Genomic DNA, 27,757 nt, shown 5'->3' with positions numbered 1-27,757 from the left:
TGTGTCTAGTGCAGGCTATAATTATAATGTTATTGTGGGCATCCTGCATTGAGCCCGGGGGGGCACCGCTGCCCAGACCTCTGACCCTTGGAGTGGACAAGGGACGCCTGCGGGGCACAGCGCCAGTAATATGCAGGATACCACAATAATCCTGGTGATTACACAGAAGGTAACCGTTGTAGGGTGCAGTTAGTTTCTGCATGGGAAAGGATTGGGACAAGTAAAAACAATATTTCAGTTTTTGGTAGATGCAAATTATTATTATTATTATTAATAAACAGGATTTATATAGCGCCAACATATTACGCAGCGCTGTACATTAACTAGGGATTGCAAATAACAGACTAATACAGACAGTGATACAGAAGGAGAGGACCCTGCCCCGAAGAGCTTACAATAGGTGGGGGAATTCACACACAATAGGATGGGAGATATGTAGTGGTGGGAAGTAGTGATTGTTTCAAAAGACAGAAGAAGACGGGTAGGCAAGTTTGAAAAAATTGGTTTTGATTTCTTTTTTAAATGAGCAGAAAGTAGGAGCAAGCCGAATAGGACGAGGAAGACCATTCCAGAGAGTTGGGGCAGCTCTAGAGAAGTCTTGGAGCTGTGCGTGTGATGAGGTTATGAGTGAGGAAGTCATTAGTAGGTCATTGGAGGAGCGGAGAGAGAGCAGCAGGGGAGTATTTTTTTACCAAGTCAGAAATTTTAGTGGGACAAGAACTGTGTAGGGATTTGAAGGCAAAGCACAGGAGCTTGAATATGATTCTAAGGTGAAATGGAAGCCAATGGAGAGAACTACAAAGAGATGCAGCAGAAGAGGAGCGGAGCGAAGGATGGATGAGTCTGGCTGCAGCATTCATAATAGATTGTAAAGGAGAGAGTTGAGTTAGTAGAATACCAGAGAGGAGGATGTTACAGTAGACCAGACGAGAGATGATAAGAGTATGTCCAAGGAGTTTGGTGGTCTCAGGGGACAGGTAGGGGCGGATTTTGGAGATGTTGCGTAGGTGACAGGACCTGGAAATGTTCTGAATATGGGGGGTGAATGAGAGGGCCGAGTCAAAGGTGACACCAAGACAACGTGCCTGAGGAGAGGGCCGAATACCAGTGTTGTTAACAGTTAGATATATGTCAGGGGGAGATTTAGAATTTGAGGGGGGGATGATGATGAGTTCTGTTTTATCCGAGTAAGTCTATATCTATATCCTGTGCTTTGCCTTCAAATCCCTCCACAGCTACTGCCCTATCTACATTTATACCCTGATAGGAAAATACTCCCCTAGCCGCTCTCTTCGCTCCTCCAATGACCTACGCACAGCTCCAAGACTTTTCTAAAGATGCCCCGACTCTTTGGAATGGTCTTCCTCGTCCTATTCAGCTTGTCCCTACTTTCGGCTCAATTAAAAGAGCCCCCAAAACCCATCTTTTCAAACTTGCCTACCCATCTTCTTCTGTCTCCTAAACTCTCACTACTTCCTAAAATTCCATATCCCCCTCCTATTGTGTGATTCTTTCCCCACCTATTACATTGTAAAGCCGCATACACACGTGCAATTATAGTCGTTGGAAAGGATCTTTCACAACCCTTTCCAATGACTAAGGACTGCACGATGCATGAACGAGTGTTGTACATACAGCACCATTCTGCTCTATGGAGAGGGGAGGGGGAGAGCGACGGAGCGGCACCACACTGTGCGCTCTCCCCCTTCCCTTGCATTTGGATCGTTCATCAGTAATCGTTCGTTGATCCACCAGGATAGTCGTTCGGACAATGGACGACGAGCGCTGTACACATGCCAGTTTCTTGTCCGCTATCGTCCCTGAGCCGATTATCATACAGGTACCATTGGACGTGTGTACATAGCTTAAGCTCTTTGGGGCAGGGTCCTCTCCTCCTGTGTCACTGTCTGTATTCGTCTGTCATTTGCAACCCCTATTTAATGTACAGCGCTGCGTAATATGTTGGTATCTTATTAATACAGTTTATTAATATTAATAATATTATTATACTCTTGGATAAAGTGGTGAACAGTGGTGAACCTCTGATTCGTTCTGCCGTCATATTGGGAAGGTTTTTTGTTCACTTCCTTAGTTTTGGTTAGAATAGGTACAGCCTAAAATCTATTTTATTATTGTTGTCTGTGTCTTTGTTAAAAGTAACCTTCACTTTCTTTTCATTTTGACCCAATAATAGCTGGTGATAACACAGAAGATTACAGTTGTAGGATTTAATTGGTTACCCGGACAGAAACTTCTACAGGGGGGACACACAACAGTAAATCAACAGTATCCTGAGGGGTCGTTCCTAAATGTTTGCAAAACTACCAAGAAAACTTTCTAAAGTTGGGTTTTGGTTTTCTATCAGTTGCTTATGTGCATGGGGGATCTCATGGCAAGATGTTGCTGCTGAGCTACTATATTTGGCTCCAAGTGTCAGTGACCCCTGATGTCAGTGTGTCATTATTTGTGACCCTGAGTGTCATTATCCTACACCGCAGATGCCATGCACAAATATTCTGCACCCCACATGTCAGTGTATCATTATTCTTGGTCCGTGTCATTATTTTAATATTTGGGACTCCAAGTGCTCCATATTTGGGACTCCCCTCTCCATACCCTGGTGCTTACTGTTTTTTAATTATTCTTACCAGGGCTGGGCCAAGGGATAAGCAAAAGAGGTGGCTGCCATGGGCACTTTAGTGGGGGGTGGGTGTGCTAAAAAAGTAGGACTTGGAATCTATGTTTCTGAAATAGTTTAAAGCTCATTAGGGCAAGGGATGCATTTTGCTTGTTTCACTTTGGGTGCTTAGGGACCTCGTTTTAGCACTGCCTGGTAGCCACTTACAATTTACAGTTATATGGCATGAAAGCAATGAAACAAGGGGGGCCCAAAGTGCCAGTGCACTATTATCCTGGGTAATGAGTGTCGGTGTGTTTTATTCTGGGCTCCAGGTACTATATCAGTGTATCAATGTCTTGTGTTCCAAAAATCATTTTTTTTTACATCAAGTGTTCCTGCTGCAAAATGTTGCTTGAACAGTCTACATTCGCTTAACTTAGTAAATGAGGTGAATTTGTACTCATATGTGCAAGGGAAATTAATAAAACCAGGAGTTTTGTTTTCATATAATTGCATAATTGATTTGAAAACAACTCAAGCTTAATCATAAAGCTTGGTAAACTTTCACTTTGCTGAACATACATTGTAGAAACTGAAAATTTTCTTTTCCTTTAGTAAATGACCCCCAGAGCTTTGGTTTTTGGGACCTCAAAGGTCAATGTGCCATTATTGTGGACCCCAAATATCAGAATGTTATTTTTGGGGTCTGGGGTTTCTAAATGGTACACTAAAGGGCTGATCTACTAAATGAAATGTAAGTTTAGAAAGTGAATTATATTTTTCAAGGGACCATGATTTTGCTATATACAGGACTCTGCTGACCTCAGCTATCCAATCATGTGCAAACAAAAATAATTTTTGTCCTTGCATGCATAAAGCAAATTGTCACCCAATTTTGAAGTGAATTATTCCTTGCAAATTGATAATCATAGGATCATAAATTCCTATAGTAAACCAATCCTACTATTATTATAATTATTATGTATTATTATAAATAATTAATATTTATGAAAAATTCTGCACAATAATGTACGTTTCTTCAAATTCTCCCATTCCCAATGCTGAAACTGAGGAATTTACTTTGTGTGTGGCCAGAGTCCATTAATATATGTCACCCTTTTCCAAAGCCTTGCCTAGCTGTCTTTTACAAAGTATCATTTTCACTTATTTTATCTGTTTTGGTTCCTCAGGGCAATCTGTCTTTCTTTTAGTAAACCTCATCAATAAACAGCATTCTGGAATGACACAAATTCCCCATGAGGATTTAAGTTCTTGTGACCCCTCGCTGTCATTGTGCACATACTTCTCTGGGCAATGCACCTGGAGAGAACCCAGAAATAGCTTCTGCCCCCCAGTCATAGGTGGGTCACAAGTTCATAGGACTGATCACAGCTGACATCATGAATGTGTTGGATGTGGGACTCACTTCTGCTTTCTCCTTGGTGAACTAAATGCATCTTTTTATAGATAAATGCAAATATTTGCTTATGTTTGTGTAACAGGGCTGAGCCTAGGGATAGAAAAATCATGTGTCCTCCATAGACACTACAGCAAAAAGTGCTGGACATAGGGAGGTGCAAAGTGTGCCACTACACAGGGGCCCCGGATCTTCTTCTGCAAGCCCACCTCACATGCTGTCAGGAAATGTAGGATGGGGGAATGGAGGAGCCCCAAGTCAGTTCTGCATAGGGGCCCACTGTTGACTATGTCCGCAACTAGCAGTATCTGTAACCAATGCTTCTTAAATAGTTTAAAGCTCATTTCCTAGGGGTGCACCATGCTTTTTTCTCCTTGGGTGCCAAAGAACCTTGTTCTAGCACTTTTCAGCAACACAACACACTTAAAGGTGGCATAAAACAATGGAACACAAGGAACATGTATTTCCTTTCCAAACCCTCCAACATTTAGGTGATACTCATCTAAATATGCCAACCTGGCACCTCAAAGGAGCTGTTCTTGGTGTCAGGGCACCACTAATCCAAAGCTGCAAATGAACCCATACCAGCCGATCCCCTATGGTTCCCTTACACTGGCTTCACTGCTCCAGCCTCATCTTCTGGGTCACAAGAGATCCCAGTAACTGAACAGCCATATCATGTAGTAAGTGACTCAGACACCTGAAGAAGGCAGGACCTCCATCAGAAATTTATGCAAACAAGTTGAGCTCTTATGATTGGGGCCCAATACAGAAGTACCCCTTGTTACCCCTGACGGCAACCCAGAAAGAAGGACTCCACTTGCTGCGAACAAAAAGACTCAAAACTTGGAGCTTCACGAGACTTCAGCTTTAGGTCAGTTTAGATTTTTTTTAAATGCCGGGGTTAGTTAGTGGGGGGCAGTGGGGGAGTGGGCAGAGGTGTAGTTGTAAAAAACGAACAGGGGGCATGATATTAGTAAAGGGTATCCATGGCGAGCGCGCATGGACGGGGTCCCGAAAAAAGTAAGGACAGGGTGTGACCACACGTGCCCGCCCCACCACACCCCTGGGGGGTCTAACATTTGTACTTGAAAATTTAAATTTAAATTCTACCAGTTACCATACTATGTCTATTAACTTGTAGTAATAGCATGAATACAAACCCTCATGACTACCTCTGTAGCTGTTGTGGAGCTATTCATCTTCAAATCTCATCTACATTTTTAGCACAATTTTGACAGCATGCCAGCCCTCTAATGCACATACACAGGTGTTTTCTAACCTAAAATTTACTTTGAGGCTTTTATCTTTAGGAATTTTTGAGAATGAATATTTTCACAATACATGCACCTGGAGAGTTTGGTGTTTGGTGGTACATAAATCCTGGCTATGAACAATAAACTAATGACCAAAGTATTTTGGGGTAGTGTGTGTTATCTCGGAGGACAGGGAAGTAGCGGGATCATTGGAGAAGTGGTCCATACCATGAGAGGAAAGTGGAAGCTGGTTTAAGTAAGATCCATAACAGCCTGATTGATATGTTACAAACTGTAAGGGGAATATTGTTCAGGAGTCTAAATTAATTTATTATTTCATTGTGGGAATTAGACCATAACAATTTCCCAGAATCCTATGGGGTGATTACTCCAACCATAAATACAAAATACAGTAAAACGAGTTGTTTTGGGCACCCGGGATTTTCATTCTTTTTAAATGATCTTCCTTTGGTATTGCTTTCTGTCTTCTGAGATGTAGAGAGATCAGACATGCAAATAAAGAGATTACATGATGTTATTCCCAATCTGCAGCCTGGGTGCAATGTGTCTGCACTGCCCACATCAATTATCTTCTGTGGACACACAACTTCTATAATTACAGGTTTGAAGCAGGTAAATGCTTATTTAAAGGGTTCCATTGTGTTATTGGACTGTAAACACCTTTCTAAGCAGAGATTTTGTTTAATAAACTTGTCACCTGTCTTTTTTTCTTTTTTTTGAAAGGGTGAGACAGGGTGAGGCAGTTTTTGAAGGATGCAGAAATGGGTTAGGCCTGATTCTGAGAATTGCAGAAAGGATTGACAAGATCATAGTAACACTAGAACATGGCAACAACATACATGGGCCAGGTCTGAAATACAGGAATACATAGACAGACACATAGATGGAAAGGCTCGGCTCAGGGTGTGACTCTCATCATGACAAACCCTAAACCTCCATCTCCTGATTCTGACAGCACTGACAAACATGTATCCGATCAATTGTCATATAATAAATATGTAATCATGTATGATAAAATAATAGCAGGAGTAGATGGAAACTCCAGGAAAGAGAAAAGAAAGAGAAGAGAAGAAAAAAAGAAGAGAGAGAGACAGAGAGAGAGAAAGAGAGGGAGAGGGAGAGAGAAAGAGAGAGAGACAGAGAGGGAGAGGGAGAGAGAGAGAGGAAGAGAGGGAGAGAGAGAGAGAGAAGAAGAAAGCGAGAGAGGGAGGGAGAGAGAAAGAGAGAGAGAGACAGAAGAGAAACACAAGAGAGAGACAAGAGAAATAGAAAGAAGAGAGAGAGAGAGAGAGAGAGAGGGAGGGAGGGAGAGAAAGAGAGGGAGAAGAAGAGAGGGAGAGAGAGAGAGGGAGAGGAGAAAGAGAAGAGAGAGAGAAGAAGAGAGGAAGAGAGAGAGGGGGAGAGAAAGAGAGAGAGAGAGAGAGTAAAGAACGAGAGAGAGGGAGAGAGAGAGGGAGGGAGAGAAAGAGAGGGAGAGAGAGAGAGGGAGAGGAGAAAGAGAAGAGAGAGAGACACAAGAGAAACACAAGAGAGAGACAAGAGAAATAGAAGGACTGACAGCCTGTAAGATGTTATAGACATTATGGGCAGCCTATTAACATGACTTTATTTTTCTATTGCATTTAATTTACTCATACAGGTTCTGCCCCTTCTTAAACCCTGGACAGTGAAAAGAGGTTCAATGTGCTGATCTCTCATACTCTTTCTATTAGCATGTCCCTTGCATGCGCTCATGCAATAATTGGCTCCTTGTACTGACACTTCTTTTTCCAATCAGAGCTCTACTGTACAGTGACTACAAATGTCCGATATCAGGCTACGTACTTACATTGTTTAACAAATACAATGTATTAAAGATTGCAGAGCTGCATTCATTTGTGTCTTTATATCTACTTGGATTGGTTGGTTAAGATTGAAATTTCCAGAAACTGCCATTGTGCAATTCTTGGGAAACTGCATTTTGTATTGACCTCAATGACACAGCCAAACCTAGCACAGTGTGGCGTGTGACGCCGGCTTTATTACTATAATACCCATCACCCTGCACAACATAAACCTTTACAGGCAATTCACTTTATGTTCACTTTGCTTTGTGCACATGTAATGACTGTAAATCCCCCACACAGACACCATAATCCACTGTGTGTTTTGCAATTTAAAAGTTAAAATTCGCTGAGTCCGCAGAATTTTATATTGTATGAGAAAATCTCAAGGTGACACTTTGGGGTTGCTTGACTAAAGGTGTAGAGGTCATTCATGTAGCAAAGAGTATTCACTTTTCTAAATTAATATATTGAAGCTGTACAATTATATTACCCAAACATGAGCAGAGGAAACAAATTGGAGTTTATACTTGCACATGATTGGACGATTAAAGTGAACATTCACTGAACATTTACATAGCAAATTGAACATGATTTGTTCCTTTAGTAAATCAACTCCAATGTCTCAAATGTACCTAGCACCCTTTTGGTTGGTTTTGTGGATTAGAATGATAAATTTACCCAACCACTGGAAAAAGTAAAAGTTTAGCTAGTACGCACTTCAGTAATATCACTACCTTCTACTACTTTATTAGGCCCAGGTATTTTAAACACTTTATTAGATGTTATTAGCAATGGATCAGCCAAGTTACAATAATTGGTCAGTTTATGGAACATTGCAGATTGCCTTGATAGAGATTGATAAAAAATAGAACCAAAGTAAAGACTAGGGATGAGCGAGCGAGAATATTAAGTTTGTTCTCGCGGCGAATCGGGCCTTTCTCGCCTACTGAAAATGTAAGCAAGAACAGGCTTCTGATTCGCCGAGAGGTCAAGCTCTCGGCAAACAGGAGGACTTCCAGGGCTGCATCATGCAGCCCTGGAAATCCGCTGCGATCCCCGGACGCTAGAGGGTAATTATCCTCTACTACCCCGGGGATCCCACACTCTTCTCAATGAATGCAGCCACAGCTGCAATCACTGAGAAGATACCCAGCACAGGAGAACCTCCTGACATTGAAGTATAAGCATCTCTTACAAATGATACATACATGAGATTTTCCTTCTACTGCTGCCATTACACTGCCCTATACTTTTTACGGGGCATTCTGAATATACGATACAGGTATATTTATCTAACTATAAATGAATTTATAATGGGTACTCTGCATATACTGTAATGAAGTGCTATTTTCTCTCTGTTGATATGGGGTTAAATAATGGAGCGTATTATTGAATACCAATTTTTAATAGTAACTCTCAAGCAACCAGAAACTACATTTATCCTGAATCTACCTTATGTGTGTCAGAAGTTTACTGTATTTTTATAATTAAGGGGAGGGGAAGTCTGTGGCTATTTTATGAGGAAACAATTCTCAACTTTATTACATTTCATTTTTTTATTTGTCTTTTATGTTAGCCTTGAAGAAGGGTGATGCCTTTTTCTTTGTACTGTGTTGGTTGTATGCAACACTCTTAACCAAAAAGTACTAATTATCCAGCTTTATTATTTAGGTTTTTGTTAGGTCCTAAACCCTAACACCTAAGAAAAGACCATCTGATGTATGATCCGTGATGAGAAAGGCAAAAGCCTATTGTTATTATTAAACAGGATTTATATAGCACCAACATATTACGCAGCGCTGTACATTAAGTAGGGGTTGCAGACAGATACAGACAGTGACACAGGAGGAGGAGAGGACCCTGCCCCGAAGAGCTTACAATCTAGGAGGTGGGGGAAGTATTATACATAAGGAGGGGAGAAGCCTAGAACCTACAATTGCCCCCATACCACAGGCGTACAGCAGGGTAATTCCCTAAAAAGAGAATTAGCAATATACAAAATGCCAATCCATTGCTATTCTGCACCTACCAAAAAAAAGCTGGGGGACACTGTCTTGTGATAGGGATGGATGGTGGGTGTAATGCATGGCATATATGAGGATTGAGGCATTTTTCAGAGACAAGGCGTTGTCCTGCAGAAATAGCGATTCTTGCAAACCATGGCATGTTTCACCAGCTGCATTGGTTTACTGAGCTTATCAGAGATCTCTGTGGATATTTGTGCCTCTCAGATCTGCTAGATTCACTGCAAACCCAGATTTGAATAGAAGAATTGCTCACCAGTAAAAGTGGTTAAACTATTAGCTGTTTTCAAGTGATGGCATATAAAAGTACAGATTGCAGAATTGTGTACTTCCTGTGGTTAGTAGGCTTTTTGTGCATCTAGTGAAAAGTCTAAACTTTTCAAGAAGCATCAAGCAACCATCCAAACCACCTACATGGGAGATGACTTATTCCACACAAGCTTTAAATCTAGGTTTTTAGGTGGGTTTCTATCAACTCCATTAAAGTGGGTATATACACCAAAGTACTAATGTCTGTCTTTGAATATCTTATTTTTTTTAGGTATTGCTATTAGTCCTAAGGGGGGCTTCCATGCAGGAAATGCCATGGGGGCAGTAGGATTTGGTGGCCTCTTAGATTGTAAGCTCTTCTGGGCAGGGTCGTCTTCTCCTCCTGTGTCATTGTTTGTACCTGTCTGTCATTTGCAACCCCTATTTAAGGTACAGCACTGTGTAATATGTTGGCGCTATAAATATACAGTTTATTATTAATAATACCATCACAAAATGAAGAACAATAGGGCGCTATGTATGTGTGTACGTGATGCCTCTGCTCTCTTCTAAGGCACTAATCTCGGCCATTGCAGGTACCTGGTAAAGCAGCTTGGGGGATTATTGAAGCAGCAGACTAGTAAGGAAGCCAAAAGTTATATATAGCAGACCTGGGAAGTGTGTGACTCTATCCTACCCTCTTATCTTATTAACTACAAGGAGGCAGCTCATAATCCTCCTGTCTCACACAGGAACCACTGCTTCAAAGCCACATTCATCTAAACTGATATCAGGTTATGAGTGTGAAACAGTTGATTGAGTCACGTAATGACTTTTATTTCTTGAAGTCCTTATTGCGGGGTCTTGTGACTTCCCCCAGCTCTAAGGGAAGGCCCGGTCATATAGCAAAATGTGTGTTTATCTCATACTAATGTGTTCGGATAGAGAAGCTATGGGAATGCATGAATTATTGCATTTGTTCCTGCACTGCATATTTGCAAATGGGCCCTTTTACAGCTACCATATATATTATTATTTGGGATTTATATAGCACCAACATATTACACAGCGCTGTACATTAGAGGTTGCAAATGACAGACGAATACAGACAGTGACACACAAGGAGGGAACCCTGCCCTGAAGAGCTTACAATCTAGGAGGTGGGGGAGGTAAAACACAATAGGGGAGTGGTAAGCTGTAAAACATTCTATCTTTATTCAAATAATGTTAATTGCTGCCCCTTTAACATCACCACCCTATGCACTAACCAATAGCTGCTATTTAGTGAATATAATTCTCAGGTACCTGTTTAAATATTATAAAAAATTGTATCCAAGCTATGTAACCATTTTCACTAAATCATATAATAAAGTCATGTGGGCAGCTTTCCAAGACACATTACTTCCAAGACACTGCCGACTGTGTTTAACAAATTGAGCCTTTGGCTCGCTGTCTTCAATTTGCATATTATATCCTGAAGAAAAGTTTTTCGGACACATAAATCTTTGGAAGTTTAGGAAATGGTTATGCCAACTGAGTTTTCTCTGCTCTATCTGAAAGCATTGTCTGACTCCATAGACAGCAGTGCCCCTTAGAGGAGAAGGTGAGAATTGCAAGGTTCACCTTTCAGTCTTTGCATGTCCATATCTAATAATAATATCATTAAAAAATTGTTTTTATTTCATTAATAAAAAGAACTAATATTCAGATTTAGGGAAAATGTGATACGGAATATATAATGAGCCTAAGATATAATAGTATTCTGATATGATATACTATAGGTTTTTTGGATTGCACAAAAATCTAAATGTCCAGCACTGGGGGTGAATCATTCATCCAGGATAGTAAGGGTTAGCTCTCTTCTTTCCTCCCCAGGAAGGAAGCATATCTTTCCCTTCTGCATCCCTGGCTGGTCTGGAGATTCTGGCTTGTATGTACCAGCGGTGTACAGGGGAAGTAATAGATTTCAAATGTATGAATCAGTAATTTATCTCCAACAACATGGAGGAGGGGAAGGGGGGACAGATGTTTCCTCGTCTCCTCTCACCTCTTCCTATGTTGTAAGCTTATTGCAGACATTCACATTTTTTATCATGTTTCATCATCCCTGTCTGCGGCCAACTGGTTGCAAAGCACTTTAATTTCTACATAGAGAGCTGAAAATGGGTTGTATATGACGGTGCGGTGAATTTCCAGGAAAGTCTTCTGATTGGTGTGTTGGGCCCAATACTAGTTTTTGATCTTCTGCTGTAATGGGCACTGGAACTGGTCCATGACACTTTTTTTATTTTGAGCATACTCTGTGTTTCTTGTTTTCATTCCCTCACGGTCACCTTCTTAACTGCCCCTTCCCTTACTGTCACCTTCTTAACTGCCCCTTCCCTTACTGTCACCTTCTTAACTGCCCCTTCCCTTACTGTACCATCCTCACTGCCCCTCTGCATACTACACAGCCTTACACTCAGCACTGACCCTTCTCATACTGTCACCCCTACCTTCCTAACTGCCCCTTTCTTAATAGTTACCCCTACTCTCCTTGCTGCCCCTCCCCTTAATACACAACCCTACACTCCTTCTTGCCTCTTTCCTTACTGTGACCCCTGCCTTCCTTATTGCCACTCCTCTCATTACTCAACCATACCCTCCTTATTATCCCTTCCCAAATTGTCACCCCTACATTCTTGACTGCCCCTTCTCTTATTACAGTCTTACCTTTCATACTGCCCCTTCCCAAACTATAATCCCTGCCTTTCTAACTGCCCATTCCCTTACTGTACCATTTTGCAGACCCTTCCAGTACTGAACAGCCTTACACTCATTTCTGCCCTTTCCCATACTGCCACCCGTGTATTCCTTAATGCCCTCTCCATTATTGCCACCCGTACCCTCCTTGTTTCCTATACTAGGAACTTTCCTATTGCCCCATCCCCTTACAAAGCAGCAAGAACAAGGTTCAGATTCACCATTATAATTTCACTTAGTTGGCTTATCACAAACTTTTGGCCGCATTGGATCACCTCCAGGAATCAGGAACAGTGCACAGCCTTTGCTTCTGGTCAGTTATGTCAAAAGCCGATCGTTTGAAGGAACAATTAACCCCCACCCCCTCCCTATAAATGGGCTCACAGCAGCCATATTGCCGGTGTGTGATGGAGGTTATGGATGATAATTCTGAATTGGGAGAGTTCTTTTTATTTTTTTCATCTCTATTTCAGCATTTGTTCCTGTCCACCATGACAGTCCCCAGTTTCACCTGCCGTTTGTTTAAATATAGACAACAAATGGTCAGAACTGAATAATAAGATTCACCCCTATGAGCTTCAGTGGGGTTAGCCAGAGAGCTTGTGTACAATGAGCATTTGTGAACCAAATCAAAGCAGATACTTCATACCGCCATTCCTACTGTCCTCCTTCTAGAACCCCCAATCTCCCTACTGCTCCTCCTCCACTAAGCACCCTTACTCTCCATATTGCCCCTGCACTTACTGAACAACCCTACAACTTCCACTGGTTTACCCCTTACTGAGCACACCTAATCTCCCTACTGCTCCTCCTCGACTGAGCACCCTTACTCTCCATATTGCCCCTGCACTTACTGAACAACCCTACACCTTCCACTGGTTTACCCCTTACTGAGCACACCTAATCTCTCTACTGCTCCTCCTCGACTGAGCACCCCTACTCTCCTTATTCTCCCCTTGCACTTACTGAGCACCCCAAATCTTCTAACTAATTCTCCTCAACTAAGCACCCTTACTCTCCTTATTGCCCCTCCACTTACTGAGCACCCTTACTCTCCTTATTGCCCCTCCACTTACTGATTACCCCTACTTTACTCACTGCTATAACCCCTTACTGAGCACCCTTACTCTACTTATTGCCCCTACTTCACCCACTGCTTCAACCCCTTACTGAGCACCCTTACTCTACTTATTGCCCCTGCACTTACTGAGCAACCTTACTCTCCTTATTGCCCCTCCACTTACTGATCACCCCTACTCTACCCACTGCTATAACCCCTTACTGAGCACCCTTACTTTACTTATTGCCCCTCCACTTACTGATCACCCTTACTCTACCTATTGCTTCAACCCCTCACTGAGTACCCTTATTCTCCGTATTGCCCCTCCACTTACTGATCATCCTCACACTCCTCACTGCTACAACCTCTTTCTGACCACCCCCAACCTCCCTACTGCTCCTCCTCAACTCAGCACACTTACTCTCGTTATTGCCCCCTCGCATATTGAGCACCCCTACACTCCCCCCTGCCTTAACACCTTACTACTCAGCAACCCCAATCCCCCTACTACTACTCCTTTACTAGGCACCCCTGTCTCCTTATTGCCCCTCCACTTATTAAGCACCCCTCCACTTTCCAGTGCTTTAACCCCTCACTAGGCACCCCCAATTTCCCTACTTCTCATACACCCCATGCCCCTGTTTCTGGGGCAGGAATTTAATAGGAAGGCTCATAATTTTTGTATGCTGCTATGAAAAACATGCAAAGAATCACAACAATGTGTATTACTATTTACCAGTTTTAATGATCTACTAACTGCTCTGTTTATGGCTAGTTTACAACTCTATAAAATGTTTACACACACAGAGCTGCAAAGTGAAAAAATAAAGTTCAATGTTTCCAATAAAGTCGTATCTCTTTCTGCACCAAACAAGTCTTTTAGTGGTGAATGATTCATCCTTCTTGCTGTGTGCTTTGCTGCCACCCAGTGGACAGATCAGGAACTTCTTGTAGTACAATCTGCACAACATAAGGAAAATGAAATAGTTCTCTGCAATGTAATGCAACACAAATCTAAAACACACCAATGATAGTGAGATATATAAAGATGAGTAGAAATCTGGCTTAATTGTGGCGTGTTTATTAAATTCCTGGAAAATTCCAGATTGCACCTAGCATGGTCACTGGGTAAGGGTCCCATTGGATGAGCAGGGGGCCCAAATGCAACCTTTATGCTCCTGCAATGGGATAGAGCAATGGGTCAGAACCAAATGCAAGGATGTAATTGGAGGCAGATGAGTCTGTGCCAGTACAGGCAATAGGATGAGGCGGCCTCTCCGTCAATACAGCAATCTTTATCAATGGCAATTTGGATCATCCAGGGTCAGAATCTTCTTCCAAGACTGCGACGAGGGCTCAGAGATGGCACAGACCTGCACAATGTTTGTCTGTGTTCACAAATGTCTTATACAGCTCAGCCCCCTGCTGCAACCTCATTGAAGAGACTGCAGAAATGCTCCGTCCTGCATGCAGCAGACCAATGACATCATCTCTTTCTAAGCAAAGTCACTGAACTATAACTTATATTACCAATAGAAGATAATGATTGTTTTTTTTTTAATCAGGAATGTATTCATGCAGATTTGTCCAGTCCATATTCTTCTCAGCATTATAAAACACACATATGCAGGCGGCAGCAGCCGGCTGATTTATAATGCGGTAATATCACTTACCAAACGCTTGTATAATGAGAGGGACAGAAGCATTAAGCGGGATTAATAGTCTATTTAGCTGGGTCTCTGGGGGACGATGAAAGCTGTAATGATCTATAATAATCTCACACTCCATGAGAGGCCTGCGTGACATCCCAAGCACAGAGAAGAGACCAACACAGGGCAAGCTCATCGCATTTATACTTTGCACCATGTGACCTCCTGAAATCTGATTGGTTGATGAAACACTTTAAAGCTGAACTCTAGAAAAACATAAAAAACAACTATAATGACCCTTTACTTGCTGCACAAGTGCCTCCCCCACAGCTGCTTCCCTAAGCCCCTCCAACACTTATTTGCCATCATGAATAATGCAAGAGCAGCAGTTGAAGAATAAACGGGCGTGGCTGCATGGCAGTGAATTGTGGGCAAGGTTTATGGGGTGTGGCTGAGCCTATTGCACTATACATTGCACATGCCGGTAGTCTCGGAGTTAAGGACATCCGACATATGGACGACTCCTAGTTACCAACAGGGCTTCCCTGCTCCCTCCTGTGCAGGAAGGAGGCTTGAAGGGGGGAGGGTCCGTTTTGCTTTTTAATAAAATATTGTACCCGTTCCGACTTACATACAAATTCGACTTAAGAACAAACCTACAGTCCCTATCTCTTATGTAGCCCGGGGACTACCTGTATGACTTCCAATGTTCCACTCTTGGCGGTCAATACCCAGGCATTGAGGTCAATGGAAGAAAGAATACCTGGATATCATTGGTCAGTTGGAGGATTGTTCACACTGACCAATGACATGAGGATGTTTAATGGTCTGGATTTATTGGTTGGTGGAGTCAATAGAAAGAACATCACAGTGGCCCCAATGGCCAATGTGTGGAAGAATGCCCTGGGGTCATTGGTCAGTGGAAAGAAGGATGGGATGGGGTTATGGTCATTGGTTGGTGCAGGGAAGAAGGCCTTGGGGGTCATTGGTTAGTGGGAGAACGCTCTGAGGTTATTGGTTGCTGGGGAGAAGAATGCCCCGGGGTCATTGGTTGGTTGGAGGAAAAATACTTCGCAGTCATTGGGAAGAAGAATGCCCCGGGGCCATTGGATGTTGGGAGGAACAAGGCCCTGAGGTTATTGGTTGCTGGGAGAAGAATGAGATGGGGTTTTTGAATGGTGCATGGAAGAACGCCCCGGGGTCAGTGGTCGGTGGGTGTAAGAATACCCTGCATTTATTGTTCAGTTACAAAAGGAATGCCCCCAGCATTAGGGTCAGTGCCCCAAATAACCCCCAGCATTGGTGTCAGTGGATGCAGTAACAACCCCATACATTAGGGGTGCACATACTACATGGAGGGTGTCACTCATCCAAAAAACAGAGCAGTGTCCAAAGGAGGCGGAACTAACAAGATAAGTGACATGTTTCAGCGAGCACGTATAACGCACATAGCAACCCCTAGGAACAGCGTCCCTTCTAGCGCTCGGATTGGTTTGCACTACACCCCTTCAGTACTCGGATTGGTGAGATCGGAGCCCTCCTCAAAGCTCTGATTGGTCAGCAATGCAGTCCCTCGATTGGTCATCTGTGTTCCCCTTCAATGCCGGATTGGTTACCAGCCTGATATCCGTCCGTGACTAATTACATCAGTTTTACATTTCTCTGGAGAAGCCAAGAGGGCGGACCGTAGGAGAGGTCAGGTGACTGCGCACCTCCTGCACGTGCCTAATTGACAGCGAGAAGCCAAAAACTACAAATCCATTGGTGCATTGCGACTGTGGAAGGGGCGTGTGATGGACATGTGATAAGGGTCACATGACAGGAAAGATGGCTGGTATGGAGGAGAGTGAATTCAGTGCACTGCAACTGTTATTAAAGGTGAGGAGGAGGGGTGACACTGACAGCACAGGGGCTCTATATATATATATATATATATATATATATATATATATATATATATATATATATATATATATATATATATATACATTGTGCATACTCATTATTATTATTTATAAACAGGATTTATATAGTGCCAACATATTACGCATCGCTGTACATTAAATAGGCATTGCAAATGACAGACTAATACAGACAGTGATACAGAATGGGAGGACCCTGCCCTGAAGAGCTTACAATCTAGTAGGTGGGGGAATTTACACACAATACACTGTGCATGCACTGATAGCATTGGGGCCCTATATATATATATATATATATATATATACTGACAGCACAGGGGCCCCACATATTTATACACTGACAACCCTGGGGCCCCACACATATACACTGTGCTTACTCTGATTGTTCTTGTTTCTCAGGCTCCCTCCAAGGATGTGGTGCAGAAGCTGTGCAGAGATTCCTTCCCCCGCTCATCCATTGGCTCTGCACATTTAATTGACAGCTTGTCATCCAATCTCTCCATTACTACAGAGGAGGCGGCTCAGGTAGGGATGGCTGTACAGTGCTTGGATATGAGCTGTATATGTAAAAGTCTTTCTGTAAAGAGAACCTGTCACCAGACCGTTCCTCTGCTGATCTTCCCATCAAAGCCCAACACCATTTGCTTCTTGAGGTGCAGAGTGGAAACATTGTTTTTATTTCACTGTTTCCCTATTGGGGAGATTTCCCCTGACTTCCTGTGGCAGGAAGTGATGGCCAATGTGAGCACATAGATAATAAAGGGGAACCATGTCTTCAGTGGCGTAAGAAAGGATCTGAACCTCTGACAATGCTGTTTGATATCCCATTATATCATTATAACTGGCTGGTATTTAGCATCAGATTTGCATGGCTGCAAGCTCATTGGTAATCAGAACATCAGTAAACCTTCCCATTGGCTGCAGATTGTCAGGGGCGGTTCCTACCCCTACAAACCACCAATCAATGCAAATGCTGACCCCCGTTTACTTTATTGATGAGCTTGATTACCAACTACAGCAAATTCCGGCAGAAATATTAATTGTTCTCCATTGTAAATCAAACTAAAAATCCAGTTGTTGGTGCTGGTTCTGTTCTAAATTAAGATTGAACCCTACTGCACCTATTCTAAACCCCCCCATCCAAAGATACCCATTATGGCATCTGGGTATTCCCATATTCTCTTGCTTACTGCTGCTTTTTTCTTTCTAAATGACATGATCCCCCAACAAATATAAAAAAATCCTCACATATATTTAATACATTCTTCTAACATGATTATCCCAACATTCTGGATTCATGCAGTATGTGTGTCCCCATTGTGCGTGACTGCTATAGGGAACTGTACTGACGATGCTTCCTTCAGACCAGTGCCGAGGAGCCGGAGGGCCGTTTCTGATTGGTGTAGCTTTGTCTGTGTGTTGCCCCCTGAAAATCCCTCAGTCCAGCTGAAGTAGCTGAATCGGCCATTTCCTGCAGCACTGTAATAATGGCATGCAATGCCAAGCTGCAATATCTAAAGCTAGCAAAGTAATTTCTTGGATTAAAAGAGGAATAGCCTGCAGAGATGGAGACATAATCCTGCCCCTGTACAAAGCATTGGTCAGACCACATCTGGAATATACAGTCTGGTTTTGGCCACCGGTTCACAAAAATGACATTGTGGAATTGCAGAGAGTGCAGAGAAGGCAACTAAACTAATAAAAGGAATGGAGGAGCTCAGCTATGAGGAGAGATTAGCTGAACTGAATCTATTCTCCCTTGAGAAGAGACGTTTAAGGGGGATATGATCACCCTGTATAAATATATATAAACAGTCCATATAGAGAACTCTCTTCCCAATTAATAACTTTAGGATCATTACAAAGAACAAGAGGGCGCTCTTTGCGTCTGGAGGAAAAGAAGTTTAATCTCCAGATAAGGAAGGGATTCTTCACTGTAAAGTCTGTGAAAATGTGGAACAGGCTCTCTCAGGAAGACATTTCAGCAACTACTATAGATTGCTTTAAGAAAAAGCTGGATGATTTCTAGAAGTACAGAATATAACTCGGTATTAAGGCTTTAAAGTAAAGATAACAGTGACTGCTGATCCAGGGAGCATCTGATTGCCTCATGGACTGGGGTTTTTTTGCCTTCCACTGGACCAACTATGTCTTATTGGGTTTTATATCTGGGATATGTTTATTTCCCTAGTGGTTGAACTTGATGTCCTTTTTTCAACCTAACCTACTATGTAATAGGGAATATTTGAGGCCACAGTGTCGGGCAGTCAGGTTACCTCTACATTGTTTATTGTTTCAGTCTAACACTGGGAGCATGCTAACAGGAGGAACTAAAACAGCGATGACGTTTTTGTTTGAGTTTTAGGTCTCTATATCATGTGATTTTTCTTTTTGCCCCCTCTATAGGTTATTCGAGCTCTGCACACTCTCACCCAGCACGTGGTATACAAAGGCCTGACAACTGCTGAGCAGATCCTGGCCGTCTTCCCCGGTGATTTTCATCAGAACTTGAAAAACCTCCTGACCAAAATTATTCTGGACAACGTGTGAGTCCAGGTTCTTTTTCCTCTGATCCGGGTTTCTTTCTGTACACATTACAATATGTATGGCTCATAAAATAATAACAGGCGCTCCTACCATGAAGGTTCTTTTCAGGCACTTCCTGTTATAGAGTGACAACACTCTACTGCAATTGGGTTTCCATTCTACATGTACTCCATGGATGGCTGCAAGGCATCTCTCAGGAGGCGTTACCTGGTGGTGATAACAGTGGAGGGTGCTGGGTAATGTGTGTTGGAATGCAAGCCAATGTGATGGGGTGACAGTGCAGGAACCAGTTGGTAGAGATATAGAAAGAGTGTTGTCACTCTACAGCAGGAAGAGCCTGAACCATGACCTTTGTATCAGAATCACCAGATAGTGTTTGTTTTTGTTTTCTTTAGGAGCTGAACATTTTAAAATCTGATTGGGGGGACATTTATTATGAGTTGTGTAATACCCAGTGCAGGTAGATTTAGAGGGGGTGTCCCCGGGCTGACCCTTGGCACATGGTCACATGATTCTGTGTCGTCTCCTCCTCCCTATATTGCTGCAGAGAGGGTCATGTGGACACAGAGATGGCAGTTAAAGAATAAAGACTGGACATGATTCATTAAATTTCTCCAGGACTAGAGAAGATGGGCTATCATGACTGAACCTGGGTGATTCAACAAACCTGCAAAGGATCTGGTCCAGGATTGAAAACATTTGCCAAATTCCAAGTTTCACCTATGATAGTCTTCTCCAATTTGGAGAGCTTCAATAAATCAGACCCGCTGACTCAAAATCAGACCCCATAGAACTCTGCTGGTGATAGTAACTCATCACAGGTCAGTCTGCCCACGGCTGGGTTTATTTTATACTGCATATAAGTTAAAAATGTGTAACTATGGCTAAAGTTAGTAGCTGGCCCAACTATCTGATAGGCAGCCCAGCTGCCAAAATACAGAAAGCACACATCAGCGTGACAACACCTTTTTGTTGATTCTAAGGCAGTGGCTTAGCGTAGTCAGCCAGCAAAAAAAGTTAGAAGTAAGAAACTTTGCAACAGATTCTTTAAAAAAAAAAAAAAAAAGTATAGGACACAATGGCAAACAGTAGATTTTGGGGTTACATACACATAGATTTTAATTCATTCTTGTCTTGTCTACAGATCTGCTTGGAGGAGTGAAGCTCAGAACAGCAGCAGTAAGTGCACATTTTCCTGTCTTCTTCACATACCTGATAGCAGGCCAAGGAAAACAAAATAGTTTTTTTTGCCAATAAGGGTAATGAGCATAATAAGTGGCGTCTGAGCTTTTATTCTTTAACTTTGTATGTAAAGGCATTTTTAGTTTTGGATGGAATGGGGAAGTATTAGATCAGTGTTTCTGGACCTTTTTACCATGGGGGAATCCTTTCTACAATTATTTTATCCATGGCTCACCGTACATTAGCATGGTGGTCAGTAAGACTAATTTCTCTTACATTGTTGGCTATTAGGAAGAATTTCACCTTACAGATAGCCAAATAGATCATTGGTGTCAGTGGTAACCGGCCCAAGACTGACAAATTGCTCATTGCTCAAGGAACCCCTTGCAACCTCTGGAAGAAACCCTGGTTGACAAACTTTGTATTAGATCCCCTGCCAAGCCATTATTGCCATGTTAGGGTGGCCATGCCCTGAGCAGCCTCACCAAAGCCCTGCACTGTGAAGCTTGTCCCTGCCACACATAAGATGTGAAACCTGCGTGTGTTTTTCTCTTGCCTCTGGCATTTCTGTGTTCCCTAAGGCTTAATGGTGGTGAGGTTTGGGTTACTGCTTCCTTGCACCCCTGACCAGTTTTCTTTGGGACACTACATGCAAGCGTGTCTTTACAGCTGCTCTGACATCTGCACCACTGTATGTGGACTTTTTTTTAGTGGGCAGCTCTCACTGCACCCTTATTCATTCTCTCAGTGTATGACCACAGAGTAGCTCGCTCCCAGCAATGAATGAACTCTCATAGAGAATGAATGTGAGCAGGTCCAGTACCTCCCCCTGCCATCTGCTGTAAAATGTTCAAATGGAGTGGTGCAGGCAGCCAAGTGTCTGGCAAAATGCTGCACAGCACCTCCTGTTCCCCCCACCATTTCAATATTCCCCTGGTCTTTATTGCTGCTGGGGCAATTCACTCTTTTTGTCCTGATAACTAAGTAAAAGGGGAATCATTAGTCAAAAAAGTCAAGTGAGTTAAGCCAAACTTTAATTGGTCCATCTCACAGAACATCCATTCCATTTCTTTGTATTGGTTCCCCCAGGTGTATCTCAGTAGGGTGAATGGTCTCGCATGTGAAGTGCTCGGAAATCAATACACCATTGGCGGTTTGGGTTTTATATGTCAGACATATTATTGGTCAGCTCAAGGTTTATGAGGCTTCTTAAGTCCTCAACATTAACTCTTTTCTTTCCTAACTGCAGTCTCGCTACCTCGTCTCGTAGATCTGGACTGGAGGGTCGATATAAAGACTTCCTCGGATTCGGTGGCTAGAATGGCTGTGCCGACGTGTCTACTACAGATGAAGGTGAGTGTCAGTCTGGTCAGCCAAAGCTGGGACTTATCAGATATAACTGCTGTAAAGCAATCTTGTAAACTAATATTTGTAAATGTTCACCAAACTTGCACATGGTAACGCCACTAAATCTGGCCCGGGCGTGTGGTCACAGAAGGGTTAAAATAAATCTTTAATAATGATTCAGTCCAGGTCTGTGTTAAGCTGTCAGTGTTCTCCCTATATGACTAAATAATGGAGCTTTAAGGGAGTCCAGATTACTGGTAAGTGTGGAGTATTTGTCAATGTCAACACCCCAGGTACAGGTCTGATGAATGCATGTCATGTTCCGCTAGGTGAGAAGTGCCATACAGTGCTGATCCTAGTCCTGACCATAGGATGTAATGCACACTATTACATTACATCAGTGCTCAGTGAATGCCAGGCTTGCATACATTATGTCTTCCATTATGACACTTAATCTGTTTTCCTAAAGCAGAGAGGTTGTCATTATGGAAGAGTCCAAACACCTGGAATCTCCTGGTTTCTGTATAAAGATTTGGATTTATAATACATGGCAATATCATTGTATGTAATATATGCACTGATATTATTAATATTAATAAATTTTATTATTACACTGTATTTATATAGCACCAACATTTTCTGCAGCTCTTTACAACGTCCATAGTCATATCACTAGCTGTCCCTCAGAGAAGCTCACACTCTAATGTTCCTACCATAATCATATGTCATTAACACAAACTAAAGCCAATTAGCCTAACTGCGTGTTTTTGGGCTGTGGGAGGAAACCCATACAAACTCTTTGAAGATGTGCCAGTGTCCTTGCTAGGATTTGAACCTGGTGCTGTAAAGGCGAGAGTTCTAATCACTAAGACAACCATGCCTCCTTTGTTTTATATAGAATGTACATCTCCCATTAAAAAGCAAAAACAATTACTTTTTGTGGCTTTTGTATGTCAGTGAGGGAAACGGATATCATTTTTCTTATTTAAAATTATACAGTTAGGGTGAAGTACATTGTAGTCAATTGGGAAGGCAAACTTAGAATGATTTAGCCACATACAGCAAAAGATGAAATACTATGGGCAGGATTGAGTTTTTTTTTCCTAATGTAACATTCTCCATTTATCACTCCTGGTATGTTGTGAATAAAGATAAAATCCCCTGGGCTCAAAGTTTACATGAAGCCAGTGGATATACCTAACACCCCCACTATAGCAGAGATTGGTTAGTTCCTTATATCTATTGGTATATGAGGGTGAAACCGATCTCATTCTGGGGTCCAGAACGGTGGAAGCTAAATGCATCCTAACTACACAATGGGCCTATTTTATGAAAGCTCTCCAAGACTGGACAAGATAGTCTATCATGAGAGAACCCGGGTGATCCAGAAAGCCTGGAATAGATCTGCTCCAGGATTAAAAAGATTTCCTAAATAATAGCAGTTATTCTTCAAAATAATAGATTTTGAAGAAATTAATTCCACGTTTGCCTATGATAGTCTGTCTTTTCCACTCTCTCATTGTTTTAATAAATCAGGTCCAATGAGCACATCAGCAATGGGACTGATATCCAAATTGACCAAAAGCATGAGACTTTTGATCATTGACACTAAGACAAAAAGTTTGGGGAAATCCAACATTTTGGGCTAACAGCAATGGATGAGAATTAATCCTCCAATGGGGACACAGGTTACAGAGATAACTCTCTGGGGTGAACTTTTTTTAAGGCAGGTGGTAAAGGAAACTCACCAGCAAACAAAAACCTGGTGAGGGTTTTACTCCCTCTCTGTTCTATACAATATTAAAGGACATCATTTTTTTTACATGCACAGGTAACATTGCCTTCAGCCAAAATATTTAATCTGCAAGTGGGAAACTATGTGTATCTCTGTATATATTTGGATTTTACTCTGCCAAGTCTTTTGTTAGTTTCTGTCTGAGCCCCTCCCTGCTGGGCTTATCAATGATTTTATACTACAAATCACAGTGGAGCCTGTTCATGAATGTTTTCACTTTGGATTCACCATACCCCCCCCCCCCCACCCCCATTGCATTCAAGATGCATGAATCAACTTTTCCTTATGCTTTATTACTTTTTCTATTTAGTTTTCTAATACTATTTCTCTATTTGAACCCATGACAAAGAAATATATACATCATAGGTGGAAACAAATCAAAATTATCCCCCCAGAAGGTATCTAAATCTCATTTCTGTCACAGACACTACACACAGTTATGTTTATTTCAGGATAGTGGGTAGAGTCGTGCATATCTTCCTGTATAACTCTTGGCTAACTGTACACCCAGAGTGGTATCTGCGTGTTGCATTCCAATAGACAGCAGAGCTCTGACTGAGAAGGGTAGAGGCAACACAAGAAGCCAATCGGTATTATGTGCTAACAAGGATTATGTTGACTTTGGGAGAGAGCAGGGTAACATAGATGAGCACATCAGTCTGCTGCTTCACCTTTCATTGTCCAGTCCTGGGCTCAGAGTGGGACAAGACCTGTTTGTGTTACTTATTTATTACTTGGAACACAAATTCAAGCCATTGCTTTGTTTCACCATCTGCATTTCTTTATTGCTGTTTCTTAGATTCAAGAGGACCCAGACCTTTGTGGGCTCAGCCCAGCGACATCCACACTGACCATGGAACTCAGCAAAGATACCCTGGACACCATGCTGGATGGGCTGGGCAGGATAAGAGACCAACTGTCTGCAGTGGCTAGCAAATAATTATCACCCCAGGAGGGGGTCTTGTAAAATACAGAACTTTGCTCTGAATGGGGACACCTGTCAGCAGGAGACTTATAAGGACAGACACGTCTGCCAAACCACCAATAACTGTATTATTTTTTTTGTATTCTACTTAGCTGTAAGCTGAAAACTTTGTATTCATTTTATGGTAATGTAACATTCAATGTAAAGTGCTTTTGACATTTCATATTTTAAAAGCTTGCTGATTATATGCTTTTCACTATTCTGTATGCTTTGTGGCTTTCCAGTCCCTATAGGCCACCCCCGATCTGTCAGTTATTGCAGGTACTGTCTGATGAGCTGCCATTGTGAGAACAGCAACTCCAGGACAGACCACCTGATAGGTATTCTGTGCACTGGATTCTCCCTGATATCATATGGAAAAGATTCACTCAGCTGCAAAGTTGTAATGTGAGTGGCATGGAATGAAAAAGATGTCAGATCTCTACAAAAATGTTTTCAACCTGGGTTCCTCCAGAGCTTGCTAGGGGTTCCTTGTGCAATGAGCAATTTGCAGCAAGGGGACACCAATGACCTTTTTAACTATCTGTAGGGGTCACATTTCTCCCAATGGCCAGCAATGTAGGAGACATTCTTCCAACTGGCCATTACACTAATATATTGTGAGCTGTGGATAAAGGAATAATAGCCAGGGTTCCCTGAAGATCTGAGTTATTTCAAAGGGTTCCTGTGTTAAAAAGATCAAGGTCCCTGGTCTACAATCTGCAGTACTGGATTCTGAATGTGTAGACAAGGTAGGAAACTATCACCACCTTCATAAAGTCGAAAAAATAGAAAAATGAATATAAATGTACACAGTGACAATATTATGCACACAGCAATCATTTTAACATGGGATTTTTTTAAAAAAGCGAATGAAAGGACACCTGTGCTGAAAGAGCTAATTGTAATGGACGCATTTTCTGCAAGAAGAGGCTGCAGGAAGAGGCAGGTGATAGGCGATCATGAATGAATAAGAGGGTGTTTGGGTGGCTTTGCCTTATCTGTGGTAGTGATTTCGATTTCTCAAATTCTTCTTGCAGCATCTGCAAGTTGATTGTTCTCCTTAGGGAAATGAACAAAGAAGTTGAACTAACTCCTGAACTGCTGTAAGTGCCTGGCAACCGATATAGACAAAAGCGTTCTCAGTTATAGGCAGCTGATGACTTCTCCAATCACATCCTCAATACAGTAACCTCCCCTTCCCACCATGAGTGCACCCCCTCCTGATTAAACACTTTGCTGAATAGGTATTGGCCACCAATTGTACATCTCACTTATAGGAATGAAGGGGGCCATGGAAAAAATAGGCAGAGATGGTTTTGTTGCAAACGCTGCAGCATTGGATCTACAACAAGGAAACAATATCCATCCAGGCAGTTTATGCGCAGTGGATTGTGAGGGGTATGCGCTTGGACGCTACTTCACCTCAGCAAAGAATTGTGCCGATTCTTTCCACTGAGCTGGACATGCATAGCTCTATGAACATAAACAGAAAAAAAGCCCTGACAGGTATATGATGTCTTTTTTTCATGGTTACATTCACTTTAACCATAAATTTAATGTAAGCACTCATTACCAAAATCAAAGAGGCTTCTGTGTTTTTTCTTGAGCATGCTTGCATAGAATAATGAAGAAATGATAAAAGCACACCCTGGGTGAGCGATGCCTGTTCAAAAAAAATACAGTGTCCATGCATCTGCTTATTAATAATACTCCCTATAGCAGTCTGGGCCATGAGATGATTCTGGAGAATCTCCTTCACTACTTGAACGCCTCGGCTATCTATGCCATTGCTTTCTGTTTTGGAAACTTACCAATACTCCCCAATACATGATCCTTATCTATCATCTGCTTCTTATCCTTTCTTGCTTGGTTCTCTTTTTCTTTACAGTAAATACTTTTTTTTCCAATCAAGTGAAGACTTTGGAATTACAGTTCAAGGAGCATTGGGAAGCAACACTTCTTGTCAAAGTAAAACAATCGGTTATGGTGATTGGAGGTGCCAATGGGTTGGTCTGGCTGTTATGCTGACCTGGTGACGTTAAAACAGAAGTAATTTCAGTTTGTAATACTTCATAAAAACTTTAACATCTTAATGTCATTTCAAAGGACAATACTTTCCTTTTCAAGTTAAAAATAGGGGTTGGAGGTTCACAGAAAGTGCAGAAGTATTATTATACTCACCTGCAGCACCTAATGTCAGCTCTTTAATCCAGAACTTCATCCTTCTCCATTCTTTTCAGGATTTATTACTACTGTGGGTGTTGCATACCTATGTACCCCTCTGCACTCCTTGTTATCTGCTTCAAACAAATTGCTGGCCAGGAGCATGTGCTCCATATCTATCACTGGATGCTCAGGATCCTAACCCAGAAATTGCCTGTCCCTTCATTTTGACTAGTTTATTTTTTATTGCCAGCAGAGCAGCACAACCTTCTCTCCACCATGCATGTAAAATCTTCTAATGCTGTCTGACCTAATCTCCCCTGCTATTTCCTGGCCTGGTAGCACCTTTATGACCAACTCCCCTGGGCCAGCACCACCTGCAGCCACATGGATTCCATGCCTAGGAAATTGACAACTGAAACTGAAAAAGCAGGATTGCCCTAACACTTAGGGTACAGGTGAGCAATGTTCAATAAAGAGTGTAGTGGAAGTCGGAGGTGAGCTGTGGACAAGGACGAGGAACACAGACGTTAAAATCACTCATATGCCAAAATATTACCTTTGTACCCCTCGTCCTTGTCTACAGCTCACCTCTGACTTCCACTCCAACCCTCACTACTTCCCACCACTCCATATCCCCCTCCTAGATTGTAAGCTCTACTGGGCAGGGTTCTCTCCTCCTCCTTTGTCACTGTCTGTATCTGTCTGTCATTTACAACCCTTATTTAATGTACAGCGCTGCGTAATATGTTGGTGCATTATAAATCCTGTTTATTATTATTAATAATAATAATAATAATAATAGTAATAATTGCCTTTAGCATTCCTAATTATGTCTATGATAGCAACTGAGTAGTAGACCTGAATAATGCTTCCAAAAACCGCACCACCTTGAAATTTCCATTTTTTCCAACCACTCCTATTCATTTGTATATAATTATGGCTATTGAACGGTTCAGTGTGGTAAACC

General features: G+C 42.1%; 1 protein-coding gene across 1 annotated transcript; it reads left to right on the top strand.

Annotated features, from left to right (window-relative positions):
• Positions 1-16,479: 16,479 nt before the first annotated feature.
• On the top strand, positions 16,480-24,829 carry COMMD9 (COMM domain containing 9). The gene is made up of 6 exons (XM_072422136.1): positions 16,480-16,742; positions 17,186-17,311; positions 19,193-19,332; positions 20,478-20,512; positions 21,765-21,868; positions 24,457-24,829. The coding sequence occupies exons 1-6, from the start codon at positions 16,680-16,682 to the stop codon at positions 24,595-24,597; spliced, it is 609 nt and encodes a 202-aa protein (XP_072278237.1). The 5' UTR covers positions 16,480-16,679; the 3' UTR covers positions 24,598-24,829.
• The last annotated feature ends 2,928 nt before the right edge of the window (positions 24,830-27,757 follow it).

The sequence above is a fragment of the Pyxicephalus adspersus genome, chromosome 9, assembly GCF_032062135.1.
Source record: "Pyxicephalus adspersus chromosome 9, UCB_Pads_2.0, whole genome shotgun sequence".
Classification (NCBI taxonomy): Eukaryota; Metazoa; Chordata; class Amphibia; order Anura; family Pyxicephalidae; genus Pyxicephalus; species Pyxicephalus adspersus.
The sequence above is the reverse complement of the archived record's forward strand: the minus strand, read 5'-3'. Positions and strand labels throughout refer to the sequence as shown.

Excerpts from the sequence above, each read along its gene's own strand:
- COMMD9 (XM_072422136.1), top strand. The coding sequence starts at position 16,680 with ATGACAGGAAAGATGGCTGGTATGGAGGAGAGTGAATTCAGTGCACTG. Across the intron at positions 19,333-20,477 it reads AAAATTATTCTGGACAACGT|ATCTGCTTGGAGGAGTGAAG; the intron begins GTGAGTCCAGGT and ends TCTTGTCTACAG. Across the intron at positions 21,869-24,456 it reads CGTGTCTACTACAGATGAAG|ATTCAAGAGGACCCAGACCT; the intron begins GTGAGTGTCAGT and ends GCTGTTTCTTAG.